The sequence below is a fragment of the Phallusia mammillata genome, chromosome 6 (assembly GCF_965637545.1).
Source record: "Phallusia mammillata chromosome 6, kaPhaMamm4.hap1.1, whole genome shotgun sequence".
In the NCBI taxonomy this organism is placed as follows: domain Eukaryota; kingdom Metazoa; phylum Chordata; class Ascidiacea; order Phlebobranchia; family Ascidiidae; genus Phallusia; species Phallusia mammillata.
In genome coordinates this window covers 20,425,421-20,439,406 of record NC_137257.1, presented here as the reverse complement: position 1 = coordinate 20,439,406, position 13,986 = coordinate 20,425,421, and the positions used below count along the sequence as shown (strand labels likewise).

Below are 13,986 nucleotides of genomic sequence, written 5' to 3'. Positions count from 1 at the left end.
CAATCACAATTTATATCAAATAAGCTTGACAAATCCACAAATTTCGTAACTCATTTCGCCAAACTAATGTTGATTTTAGCCCGAGTGTCGTTAAGATGACCACAAAAGCCGATACGGGTTGTTCTGTTACAAAAAGAGGAAGGTTATGTTAGGGCGGTTTAACAACTACAGCTGTGTTCGAGGGTTTTGCGAAAAACAGCAAAGAGTTTTTCTTGTGTTAAAAATATCAAAAGTAATGCTCAAAAACACAATTACTGCATAATACGTTTTAATTTGACCGGAAAATGTTTAAAACGAAGTGAACAACAAAAAATGTTTACATCACAAAAAAAGCACAATAAACCCCGATTTTTAATTCATTTCTCACGATTTCCCCACGGACACACAATTTCACAAAAAAACAACACGTCCAACTCAATTGGAATGACGTTCCTCCTTTTTCCGGAAATCCGTAGTTTGAAACCAGTTCCGTAATTTGCATTATTTGGTCTCCAGAACTTCCGCTCGGTTCAAGCAACATTTTTTTAATTTCTGACATTCTGAAATAAATTGGAGTGACGTACCTCTTTTTTTCCAGGAAATCTGCAGTTTAAAACCAGTTCCGTAATTTGCAATTTCAGGCTCTGGTATTTCCACTACGTTCAAGTAGCAATTTTTTGATTTCTGACATTCTGAAAACAGCGTCTGGGGCCGGAATAAAGTAAAACTGTTCTTCCCCGTCTAAGTGGCCAATTGCGGATGTTTTTTTACCAAAAAGTTGCCACGAAGGTTTCGGTTTCATCCGTCTCTTTTCCACACAACCACTTTGCACCAAAACCTGTGTTTCAAATAAACATTCAGATTTAAACTACACATTGAGCAAGATAGGCCTGTACTAGAGTAGGCTTGAAACGTCACGATTTTGAATCCAATGTTGTCAACGAAAACTGTTAAACATGGTTTTTCAACATTTTTTCGATGATATAAAAGCCTTAATATAGGTAAAAATTTAATAATTAGCAACAGATTGATAACAAGTTAAAACAGAAACAAACACATTTAGTAGCTCACCCCTATAGTACCAGTACATTTCACAGGAAAACGTACTGCAGTGGTACATTTATTAACTTAGTACTTATCTCTCACAATTAGATGAATTGTGAATAAGTTTGAAGTTATCATGTCACATTTAGCCTATAGTGCACTGTCCAAGAGGCTATAAAATTAACTACATTAAGGGTCCGCAAATTACTTTTACCGCAAACCACAAGAATAAATGTTAACTTCTCGCGACCCATGAAACAATGAGTTATAACAGAGAAATAATAAAAGTTATACTAGAGATGTAAGTGAGCCCGGTCGGGCCGGGTTCTGGCTTATATTAGAATAAAACGGGCTTGATTTGAGCCTAAATTCACAGTAGGCATTATTGATACCGCAATTTACCCAACTTTTGGCCCTAATTTTTTTGAAACACAATTTTGGCTTTTTTACAGGTTCTGGCCAGCTCAAAGGTGCAAAACATTCACATGTACAGCTTTACAGCATAACATAACCAACTATAGAGAAGCTTTAGACCAATTTTATTTACCTCAGTCATCTCAATGACTTCAATTCGTTGCATGACGTGTGCGAAGTGACGTGTAAGGTTCTCAAGCGTGACGCCAGGATACCAGAAAATCTGAAAAATAGTGTTTTTATTAGAAACCTTGGCTGTACTAGAAACACTAATTGAGTTCACACAATATTAAAGCATGTTGGTAAGGAGATTTTGGTTTGTCAGCCTGTTACTCCCAGCGAACTGTAATGCAGTGGTGGGATTCAATTTTTTTGTCAGCCAGTTCTTTCACAAAAGTCATATTATTCCGCCGGTTCTGTTACAAAAAGTCCATTGACAGTAACCAGTAATGCTAACCGGTTCGCTGATCTCATAAAGACAGTTCTATAGAACCGGTGCGAACTGGCTGAATCCCACCACTTGTGCTATGAGATGGCTACGTTAGCTGATGCGACCTATGTATTGTCACCAGCTGCACTGATGAGACCTTGTAGGTCGAAAACAGTGTACACTGTCTGCTTATCATTATCATATATTTGATGCATTTTGCATGTGTAGCGAAAAAATATTATTTTTCCACTGCAACTTTCATTGAAAGTTATAAGGCTTGATAACGAAATGCAGATGTGCATGTCGTTTTGGTCTTATTTGTTACTACAAGGAATAAGTGGATTACTTACTTGTTGAAATACTCCGGTCATAATCATTAAAGCAGTCTTGGGTTGAATTTCACCACACACATTATGCCATGGACGACAGATAAACGTGATTGGATCGTAACTGCTCGCATCCAACCTATCACAACATGACACGTCAGCAAAATTAGAACATGAAAAAGTGGATTGAAGTCTAAATCAGATCTTGGGAACCTTGCAAAGGCCACGTGGCAATTTGTACATGTTAATCGTAAATTAGTAATGACTTCACAAACATTGTTGTGTGTAATACTGGTTTGTACTAGATGATTTAAACAGCACAAAACGCTGACAAATACGGATATAGCCTAGTTAATAAAAAGTAATGTATCGTAACAAACCGCAAACAAGGGATGCAATTGTTTAACTTATATCAACAAGTACTTGAATATGAACTGGCAATTCGTTAAATCCCGGTTTTAAAACTACAAACCCCACTGTTCAGCATTCACTGACCCCCTTGGAACCATCTCAATGGGTCAGGTAAACCTTAGGTTGTTGAAACTACAAGATTTACTGCTGCATTGTTGCACGGTAATTGTGAAAAAACTCTTGGAAATTTGTAGTTTAAGTGGACATTTTTTTACCAAACAGCAGCTGAATATATTATGACAATTCGAACTTACAGACTTAACGAATCTTTTGCAAAGGATTTTTCTACTGTCATATCATTCGCAGCTTCGTTGGCCGTGTCGTTGACTTTAGCGGGTGATGGCGTCACTGTGTTAACAATTGAAATGACATCACAAGCAGAGGAAGTCGTCGTTTTGCCTTTGGCTTGGTCAGTAGCACCACTTGAAAATAATTCAAAAACCACCAGTAAGTTGAAAGAAACAACTGTTGCAATTTCTAGTGGTAATACAGAAAGACCGGATTAACATAAAGACGAATCTACATTTTAGATTAAGCTTTTTTCATGCAATTAACCGGCTTTTTTAAATACATGGATGCGTTTAAGATTTACCATCCCTATGTAATGAAACAGGTTATGCGATAAACCAAATTCGTCTGTAATAACGAGTTCGATTTCGCATTGAATTACTACCAACAGGTTTAAGCAAGTAAAAAACGAACTGAAAAATGGATTAGGTTACTGTTGCATTTTCTATTTTACTCTTAAGGTCAGTTAATCGTCTGTTTTTTATTTACACCTGGCAATGCAATTTTTAAAGTCTTCTAAAAGGCGTGTAATAAAATCGAATATAATACACATTCTGAAATGGCTACTGCAGTTTGCCTTAAGCCCAAAGTATGGCAGCCATTTTTCTAGCGCTAATGCTAAAATGGAATTAAAGGTGAGTTGCCGTAGTTTTAAATCACTTACAGAGCAGGACTGGTCATCTCATAGCGAAGTCGCGCTGATAAATTTGTCCGATCTCCTTTAAACTTGACTCCTTCAACACACCACTTGGTGGCGTGGTGGCGCGTCACAAATCGACGTCTGCAACGACAAAAGCATTGGTAACTAGAAGGGTGGCTTAGCACATATTGCCCTTGCACATACACTATGATCTATTTTAAAACATAAATATAATTCCTTCACTTATTTTATATTGGGTCCCATATTTGCCACCGTCTTTTAAAACGTTAGTTGTTTCTGCAGGCAGAAACTCATGGGTCCCCACACATGCAAAGTTGTAAACACTGCATTTCAAGAGATAACCATAAGAAACTTTGGTGTTGTAAAGTAAAACACTGTGATTGGTACTAGGATTAAATAGTCATGCTATGCAAAGTTCAAACTATACAAATCGACTCAATTCAAGCATTGTTTAAAGTTTGTCTAGTTTAAAACAAAGAAGTAAAACACAACAATCGATACCTATAAATGGCATAACATTTCCAACAATTGCCCACTGTTTAAAAACTCACCCATTTTAGGGGGCTAGCAGGGTGACTATTGGGGCTACAGGGTTTAACACAACAATCGTCATTTGTAAATGGCAAATTGTACAAGCTATCCAAATTTCAGCCAATTCCGACCCTGTTTAAAAAATTTATCCTTTTTAGGGGGCTAGTGGGGTAACTGATGGGGCTACAGGGTTTAACACAACAATCATCATTTGTAAATGGCAAATTGTACAAGCTATCCAAATTTCAGCCAAATCCAACCCTGTTTAAAAATTCACCCATTTTAGGGGGCTAGTGGGGTAAATGCTGGGGCTACAGGTTTTAACACAACAATCATCAATTGTAAATGGCAAATTATACAAGCTATCCAAATTTCAGCCAATTCCGACCCTGTTTAAATATTCACCCATTTTAGGGGGCTAGTGGGGTAACTGATGGGGTTCTTCACCCTAATGTTGAAAATATGAAACTGCAATGACCCAAACAACAATCCTGTAAAATTTTGTCCAAATCGGCCAATGTTTCAATTTCGACCACTAGGGGGCGTTTTAACCAACAACCGTAATAACTTATGACGTCACAAGATGACCCAAACAACAATCCTGTAAAATTTTGTCCAAATTGGCCAATGTTTCAATTTTGACCACTAGGGGGCGTTTTAACAAACAACCTAATGACTTATGACGTCACAAGGCTGTGAACAACCCCCTTGACTGCTATCCGCAAACACGTTCACCAAGCAATCCTTAAACATGAGTACCATATGTAGTTGTCTTTATAACATCACACAAAACTAACGTTTGTGGTGCGCACAAACCACATTTTACATTTTGGGGTCTAGCGGGGTAAATACTGGGGTTATCATGACAAACGAAGCAGATGGCACATCTACACAACTATATCTACCATCTGTGAAAGTTTCATCCAAATCCATCAAACATTTCAGGGCAAAATGGGGTGGACAAACTTCAGGGAAGAAAAAAAAAAAGAAGAAAAAAAAAGAAAAAAAAAAAAAAGAAATCGAGTAAAATCAAGATGTGTCCCCTTCAAGGAAGGGGACCCATAACAAGCATGGCAAAGAATAGGAAAATTTGCATGTCACTTAGAACCATTGTCGAAAATACAAGCTCCGTTAGTTTATTTTAGACCACTGTGGGCAACATTAGATGTAGCTTACACGATGTGGCCACACACCAGTTTATGCTCAACACACATTTTCATGTGTCTGGGCATAAACACAGGCTTGCTGAGTACACTGAAGGCCACTGTGAGCTACATTAGATATGCACGCTGTGGTCACACACCAGTTCATGCATAGCGTAGATTTTCATGCATTAGAAAATATATATACATGCTCCCTGATTATATTCCTAGGATTGCAGCGAATATTAAAAATGCTGTGATTTCTCGTTTAAAATTTGGACCAAACCGCAAATCAGGTTCAATTAGAACTAAAGAAATCATTTCTTACTGATGTTTTCCAACGATGTAGAATATATTGGTGTTGCATAATCGTTCAAAACATTGCTGGACCAAAGAGGGTTCATATGATTTGCGTTTGGTAAAATGTGCTATCAGCTTCCAATCAACAACACCTGGTAAATACAAAAAGGGATTTTTAAAACATATTTAACTTATTGCTTTAAGTAAAGTGGACAATTTTCTGCCAGAATTCCTATACTTTGTTTTCAGAAGAGTGTTGCAAAAGTGTTTTTCATAAAAACAATAAAATTTGATCAAATGTTACAGTAAAAACGGCTACATAAGTAAAATAAGTGAATAGATAAAAGCACAGAACTCTACGAACCCATAGCACCCGCTTTCAAGACGTGATCCAACATTTCCGTTGCCAAGGTAACCAGCTCGGGGCAGTTTCGGACCACAGCAGTGACGTCACGCCTTATTGCATCATCGCCGTCATCAACAATGACGTCATCGCTCGCCACAGTCCGACAGTGAAGGCACTGTAGACCTTTCCGTAGATCTCGATCTATTTCTTGGGTAACATGAGGCAACCCCTGGGTTAAAGAGGGTTTCCGAAGGGTCACTGTACATGGGTTAAGAGATACGTATTCCCGGGTGTGGGTGAGGACGTCTTTGTTTTTGTCGGATTCGTAGTCATCAGAAACATGCCGCTACAAAGATTGAATATAAAAAGAGTTATTTTAGGAATGGCCAACTAGGGATGGGCCAAATCTGCAAATGTTTCGTTCGGTCAAACCCTTACCACAGTGGTTCTCAACCTTTCGTGGACCGTGGCCCCCTAAAGGTATTTTTTTGACAAATACTCGATTAATTTGGGAATAAAGTTTTTTGAAACACACACTTAATTATAAGCATTAAAACGGAAACTGGGTTTTAGCGGGTGTTTCTGGTGAATCTACACCTGTGCTACAATCAGACTAAATATTTTGGCATTTGTTTTACCGGGTGCACTTTGGGATTCAAACTGACGTCATCGTCCTCTTCATGGTTGAGTGATTTCTTTTTTGAAGAGTCACTAGAGACAAAGTCCCATATACATTTTACTATGCAAGCATTTTTAACCTTATATTTGGTTTACATGTAATTTACCTGTGTTCAAACCGGTTTGAAAAGGAAGCAATGCTTTCAGGAACTTGTATATCAGAGACAATGTTTCCAGATAGAAGGCCGGCTACAGAAAAAGCAAATTTGGTCAAAGTGCTGTTTCATACGTATAGTTGACTCCAGGAAAAAACAAGCACCTTATGTGCACAAAGACTCGTATACTAATAAATGCGATAAATATGTAAGTGTTTAACCTAAAAACTAAAGCTATTTCCGGTGGATCTAATGGACTATTATTGAAGCCTGTCACTCAAGACGTTATGAGTAATTTAAGCGTTTTCCCCGAACATACTTGTTTTGTTGATCTGAGCAAAATTAACACTAAACAAGGGACAGCTTTAAACAAAACATAATTGCAAGAGAGTGCAGTCTTTGGAAACACATTGACAACTGATAAGTTTTTTGTGGCTTTGGAGCAGTGATTCTCGAAGTGTGTGGCGCGGCACGCTATAGTTTGCCGGAGAGATTTCAAATTGCGCCGCACAATTTTCGTTGTTTAAAGCAGTGGTCGGCAACCGCCGGTCCGCGAGGAGTTCGTTACCGGGCCGTATAACTTTTTCTGTGGAACGGTTTAAAACATTTTGCCCATGTATCCCGGGAATGATAAACTAATTTAGGTGTTTTTATTGCTAAATATTTGTAGTTTTTTGAAGACCGGTCCGCGATAAAATTTCACTTTCAAAAACGGTCCGCGGTGCAATAAAGGTTGCCGACCCTTGGTTTAAAGTACACACATTTTCTGGTATTGTCAGAGTTTATAACAAAATGTGGCACGCATGGCAACGTTTAGAATCCCTTTTTTACTAATTTTTTATAAAATGAAATCTTATTCAGCACAATTAAGTTGCAAACCAACTTTATTTGAAAAACTTTAGTGTCGTCGGCCTGCAAAGTATGCTGCGGAAAGAAAGTTTGCTTTTGTAGTGTTACCAATTCATTGCTTGGTTTGTAAAATATAAGTTACAACAGTTTTATAATTTAAATTATATATACACTTGAAAACACTATACACGGACTTTAAAGCAATATAATCAAAACATAACTGCCGGAGTAGGCTACTTGTGCCTTATGATAAATCATGAAGACGTTTCAACAATTTTATACAATCTTGTACTCTATATACACAAGTACTCTGGCAGTTATGTTTTTGAATATACATTCAATTTTTTTTTTTTTATTAAAAATGATTTTAAGCTAGGCACCAACCAGCCATTAAAACCACCGCTCCCGTGCTAGACTGAATTCCGCAAACAATCGAATTATTTCTCTCCAATTCCGTATTCGACTCACTGGTTTCCTTATAAACTAGACCCGCTATAGGTTGTTCAAAATACCTGATAAAATAAGATAAAAATGTTTTACAGAGTTTTACGTCGCTGTTAGACGAACAAATCGCACTTGTAGTGGGCAAGTGAAAGTCTATAAGCAGGGACGCCGAAAGGGTAACGTGTTTGACGTGGTGTGTTAACTTCTTTCTTGCCTTTTATGCTCCCTGCAAACAAAATTTTTATTAGTGACAGAATCTGCTGTTTGCAGTGGGTTTTCTTTAATTGTCTTGCCTTTCCTTTAATTTCACGCATGACTGAATGTGTTAATTTTTTAAAGGCAACATGCGCAGGTTAGTATTTATTTCATTTATTTGTTTTAGGTTTGTTTAGTAACAGGATCGCTATTTTTGATGCTCGGCACAAACTGACCCGAGCATTAAATTTGCATGTTCATGCTCTGCGAAAGGGTATCTAAAAACAAAAATGACTTTTTTCAAATGCGTTAAATGATGGAAAACCGCGTACCTCTGGGGCCTGTCATAGCAATATATAATACACCGCTAGTGGCATAATGGACTTTCTAAAGCTACAAAACTTGCGTGGAATGGGGATGTTTGTGACGTCACAATGCACCGAGCACTGACTTGAGATGATCGATCAAACAAAACATTTGGATTTTTGGTCCATCCTTATCAGTTTAAGATAATTTTCGAACAGCAAATTAGATTGTGTGGAATTTTTGATCAAGGCAAAACGGGTATTACAGCGTATGGTACCTAGGAACCCTATATAAGTTACGTAAACCATGAGATATAACGCCACAGATTAACTACGCTTACCTGACGCGCGCACTAATTCCCAAGTTCTGTGAACAAGATCTTCAGGAAATTTCTCAAAAACTTTAAAAGCCTAAAAATATTAAACAAATATTTAGTATAAATTTAAATCATATTAATCTTGGAAAGGAAAAATTTCAACCTGGAATTTGCTGTAATGGTCGTCATCTAAGTACAAAGTCGAGTAGATTAGAGTTTCCAAAACGCATCGGACGATATCGGATTCCGTTCGGATATCCGAAATCGTCCGAGTCCTTCCGAACGTTTCCGAAGTTTCGTTGCTTTTGTATTTAACGGTATTAAACCTGTAAATACGATAAAAAAGTCACAAACAAAATGTTTTTCTTTGAATATAAGTTCGTTTTAAAATTGGTGGGCCGTGACATCACCTCCTAATGACGTAATAGAACAACCGAACTAATTTTTTTTCTTTAAAAAGATCATCATCGAGATAAAAATGTTAAGTCAATATTATAGCAAATTTAAAATAAGAAATCGTTTTTAGGACCTTCGATTTAATTCCTTTACGGTATCAGGAATGGGCATATCGAACTGTCCAGGTCTTCGTTTTAATCTTGCTTGTAGGAGGGATACCACGTTTTTAAATAAACACGGTATTTTCTGGAGAAAAAAAACATAGCAGTAATTATTTGTTGCATGAATATGGGGGTACGTTCTCAGCGAAAATATTATGTGCTGCATTTTGAACGTGTTTTTTTACCACTAAAGCAGTGCTCCGCAACCGGTGTGCCGCCGCAAAACAGTAACTTTTTGTTTCAAATTTGTTTTTGTGTATTTAAATATTCGAGCAAATGATACAGTTCACAACACCAAACTGAAGCTACACTACTCACTACACATTCGTGTTTCATTACGTCATAATATACTTTACAATGGCTCAATGCAGGGGTCTCAAAACACGCGGCCTGGTGTTGCCCCAAGAGGGTTTTTGTGCCGCCCGCGAACTAACTTTCAAATTTTAGGTATTTACCTTAGGTGGAATACCCAGTCAGACCACTGATTTTAAGAAACAATCATTTTTTATTAGTAATGGCTAGAAATGAAAATAGTTCCTACTGTTGTAAATCAGGAATTCCAATTGTTGCGTCAAATTTTCCAATTGTTTCGGCATTGTATGCCATTGTTTTCATACATAGTAGTTTATTGCACTTGGCATTTTTACTTTGCTACACCGTATATTTGTTTCTTGTTTATTGCATTACAAATGTTTTATGTACATTATATGGCATAAACGCAAAACATTTTCAAGGACATACTATTTTTTGTTCATATTACTTTTACAAAAAAAGTTCCAATAGTACGACCTTTTCCAAACGTAAAAAATGTTTTTGGACCTCAAAGGAGTTTAAGACCCCTGGCTTAATGCTTTTTTCGGCTTTCAAAAATTCAAATCGCATTTTTTGGTTCGGGTGTGCCGCCAAACATTTAAAGCTTGTATGGTGCGACTTGCGTGAAAAAAGGTTGCGGAGCACGGCACTGAAGCACGTTTAAACAAACCCTCTTTTAGCAGTCAACCACCGCGAAAGGACTCTTTCTTAATTAATAATAAGTCAAACAAAGAAGGAACAAGCATTTTTGATTAACAAGGTTACTAACAATAAATTATATGGACTTTTGCAACAGTTTTTAAGGAATTGGATTACTAAAAAAATCGGTTTATTTTGCACCTATGGGTTACTAAGACAGAAATATAAGATATGCTTAAAAGTGGGAAAATAGATTTAAAAAAGATATACTTAAAGTGTTCAAGCACTTGGATTGCAAAAACAACTTAGGTTAATTCTGCACCTATGGGCTACTAAGACAGAAAGTTGGGGCCACAACTAAAAAGTACAAGCCCAAAACCAGTATACGGTTTCAAACCTCAGCTTTAAAGGAAAGGCTTGTAACAATATCACACACCTGTGCATCGACATTCTTACAGCCAGAAAACGCAGTTGCCATGAATTCCTGATCGGCCATTGCGTCAGCAACAGATATTCTAAAACATTAATGGAACTTTTAAAGATGCATATATGCGGAAACCGCTTTTGTTAGGAAAACTTTGCGAAGAATAAATTTGGGGAAAGAATAAGATATTGCATTAAACCATAAATTTATTTATATTTATTTTAGAGTGTTGTTTTCTGTTGATATTTTGCGTGCACTTTTAGATTCAATTCCAAAAATTGAAAAAAAAACGATGGTATTTACATATTTTTTTAAACAAGATATTATAATTGTATATTTTTACAACGTAGTAAATCTTTTCTTGTAAATGAAATCTCCTTTCGAGTAAAGCAATTGCGGCATGTCAGGTCCATTAAAATCAGATCAAGAAAATTCAACATAAAAACCACCAAATTGGTCGCTGCGCTGAATTTTCTTGTTTTTACAATTACTTTTTTCTCATAAAAAAATTCTTGTTAAAAATCCTGACCTAAATATAAGAAATACAAGAAGAAACTCACTGGTGTGAAATTATGTTGTGGCCGTTCAACATGATTGCTCGGATACGCCGGCCGCAAGCGTATGACGTTTTGTCACGTGACTCGGCACAGTGTTCTCGTAATACGTCACGGACGGCAATGAGGGGAATCACCTTCAACTTGGTAAGGGTCTGACAACAAAAGAAAAAACACTGCAATTTTACCGGGTTTTATACCTAAGATATTGTAGTTGAAATATTCGGCTATATATACATTTCTGTTAATTGTAAGAAATTATTTAAGACTTGTACCTGTTTTTTTTTATTAAACAGTCCAAATATTCTACTATATCTCAAAAATTTGATTAAGCTCGTTCAACGAATTTATTCTTTTATCTATTAAAGACAAGATGAAGGTGTGCTTTAATATACCAATTTAATAGTCCATTTTTGCTTTTTAGGAATATTTTTTTGAAATTTGTTTCCAACTAAACCGAATAATATAAGAAGCACTGCACAATAGTTTATATATTGAGGAATATCACTAAAAATGTTTTAAACAAGAATTTGAAAACTTGTTATATTATTTTTTTATATTTTAAAAGATGTGATCTAGGATTACAGTATCAATTTAATTACCAAAACAATCTTTCCATTGGCTCCAAGGTAACCTAGCAAAACGCAAACCTAACCCCTTAAAAATCCCAACACTTTATTTAACGTCCATAACCTAGTGACTCGCATAACCAAATCCACAAAAGTACCTGACTAATTATGATGGAGGAAGCAATCTTACAAACAAGTAACATTGCATCTTCAACAGCAGAAAAACTCGATCTTTGCTTCCCAGTCATTTCAACAAGCAGTTTAAGGGATTGGACGTCCACCGGGTCAACGTATTTCTTTTTCTAAAAAGCAAAAAACTTCAAGAAAACTTACATTCTTACTTATTCAAATCAGAGACTCCAGTTAATTGCATACCGGTAAATCACTCAATCCGTTTAATATTGATTGTGAAACCGTAGCCTATAAAGTGTTCGAAACATCGTCCACTTTATAGCATGATCCGGATATTCGCAAACTAGCTTTGCAGATTGCTTATGCTATTACCCGGATTCCTCTTAAACAGTAAACATGCATTTGCTATGTAAAACTGTTTTCGTTTAAAATATCGCTAAAGATTTTTGATGCTCGAATGAACAGCCAACCCACTGAACAACCAAGATCGGCGTGATGTATGAGTGACGTATTACACCATGTATGTGTGACGTCATTGCCACATGATCTTGGTGCTGGGCCACACAGACCATATTTTCCAAATAAACATCCTAATTAAGCAAAAAACATCACGAACGAACGATGTAGACGTACCTTTGGCGTCTTTTCTGTTGAGTCAAATTTTTCAGACTTCTTTGGAACGACGGGCGACTCGGATTCTGCTGACTCACGTCGCTGTTTCCTTTTTACGCCACGTCCCCCCTAAAGCATGACATAAGACGAAAGTTGAGATTTTGTTTGTAAACTACCAAAATAATTGTAATACTAAACATGGCTCTGCGCATGTTTTTGGGATGCACATAACAGATCATATACAATTGATTTTGCACAAATTATGAAATAATGCAAAACGAAATGTGAAGAGATAGAGCGTATAGCCTGTAGCATTTTATTTAGTCTGTTTACTGAAAACATGCAGTTTGGAAACATGTTTTTAGGGGTGTTTTAAACTTGGAGACAAGAACTAATGCCTTTCGTAACAAAACGTTAAAAATATTTCTGTTATTAACATTAAAATCATTTCCAAATTTTACAGTGATGTCACTTACTTTAACTGTCTCGTTCCGTCCAACATTGTTCGTCGTTACAACCTCATAATCCGCTAAAAATAAACAGTGGTTTGTTTTAATTAGTGTTAACAATACCCATCTTTTGGTATATTAATTCTGTACCAAAATCTTTTAAAATTTAAAGAGAAGACGATATAGTTTGCAATAATTTCTTACGGTCCGTTGTTGTATCTTGGGTTTGTGATGCTTTCCGTTTTCTTGTGCCTAAAATCAATGTAAATGTTTTACTAAACAGGAAAACATTTAAAAAAGTTTGCAGTTAAGTTTTTGTCAACAATTGTTTTCGCTTTTTACAAATTGTGTAAAGAAAACTTAGTTTCAGCATTTGACGAGTTGGAGTCAATTGTCGGTAAAATCAATTACAAAAATAGAAAAATGCAAAAAGTGTTTGACTCTTAAAGGTTAGAGGCACCTCTAAACATATAAAAACGGGCTTCGCGTCACCACTGTATTGGTCAAACAAGACCAGAGTAAATTTTGCCAGAACTCGGCCCTAACTCGAGTCAGCGACTTCCCAAACTCGTGTTTGTCCTGGACTCGCAGAGTAAACTCGACTTTCCACAAAACCATTGTTGACAACACAAAGTTCTACCCATAAATCAGAGTTGCAAGTAGAGTAATACTCACCAACATTTGATACTCGTTTCTTCTTCTTCGAGGTAGCTGCAACGCCACCTTCAACAGACTGCTTTCTTTTCCGCGGCCCTACAGCAATGTAACATTGTTTTTTAAAGTGTTTTGCCTATTTACTTGCTGCACAACGTTGTAAGTAGGGTTTTTCGAAATAGGGAGGGGGAAAAGGTTTAAACAGAATAGGCTGAAATCGTGCCCGATTTCAGTTGTAAAAATGGTTTTCTGGCTCGTTTTTTTGGGGGTTGGACACTGTTGGATAGTATGCCGTATACAAAGATGTACAATCGGGAATTCAGGATCAA

At 36.6% G+C, this 13,986-nt stretch overlaps 1 protein-coding gene across 2 annotated transcripts in view; it reads right to left on the bottom strand.

Annotated features, from left to right (window-relative positions):
* Positions 1–251: 251 nt before the first annotated feature.
* LOC145232342 (general transcription factor 3C polypeptide 1-like) overlaps positions 252–13,986 on the bottom strand; it is a 28,668-nt gene continuing 14,933 nt past the window's right edge. For both annotated transcript variants that reach the window (XM_080096941.1, XM_080096942.1), the window contains exons 29-49: positions 13,679–13,756; positions 13,208–13,255; positions 13,031–13,083; positions 12,576–12,683; positions 11,969–12,112; positions 11,248–11,396; positions 10,700–10,778; positions 9,285–9,397; positions 8,919–9,081; positions 8,780–8,849; positions 8,071–8,164; positions 7,879–8,006; positions 6,658–6,739; positions 6,511–6,583; positions 5,891–6,218; positions 5,555–5,678; positions 3,557–3,673; positions 2,859–3,026; positions 2,218–2,332; positions 1,571–1,660; positions 252–817 (exon numbers count right to left, since the gene is read on the bottom strand). In XM_080096941.1, the coding sequence (XP_079953067.1) occupies positions 617–817; positions 1,571–1,660; positions 2,218–2,332; positions 2,859–3,026; positions 3,557–3,673; positions 5,555–5,678; positions 5,891–6,218; positions 6,511–6,583; positions 6,658–6,739; positions 7,879–8,006; positions 8,071–8,164; positions 8,780–8,849; positions 8,919–9,081; positions 9,285–9,397; positions 10,700–10,778; positions 11,248–11,396; positions 11,969–12,112; positions 12,576–12,683; positions 13,031–13,083; positions 13,208–13,255; positions 13,679–13,756 (2,525 nt within the window). In that variant the 3' untranslated portion in view covers positions 252–616. The remainder of the gene's footprint in view (positions 818–1,570; positions 1,661–2,217; positions 2,333–2,858; positions 3,027–3,556; positions 3,674–5,554; positions 5,679–5,890; positions 6,219–6,510; positions 6,584–6,657; positions 6,740–7,878; positions 8,007–8,070; positions 8,165–8,779; positions 8,850–8,918; positions 9,082–9,284; positions 9,398–10,699; positions 10,779–11,247; positions 11,397–11,968; positions 12,113–12,575; positions 12,684–13,030; positions 13,084–13,207; positions 13,256–13,678; positions 13,757–13,986) is intronic.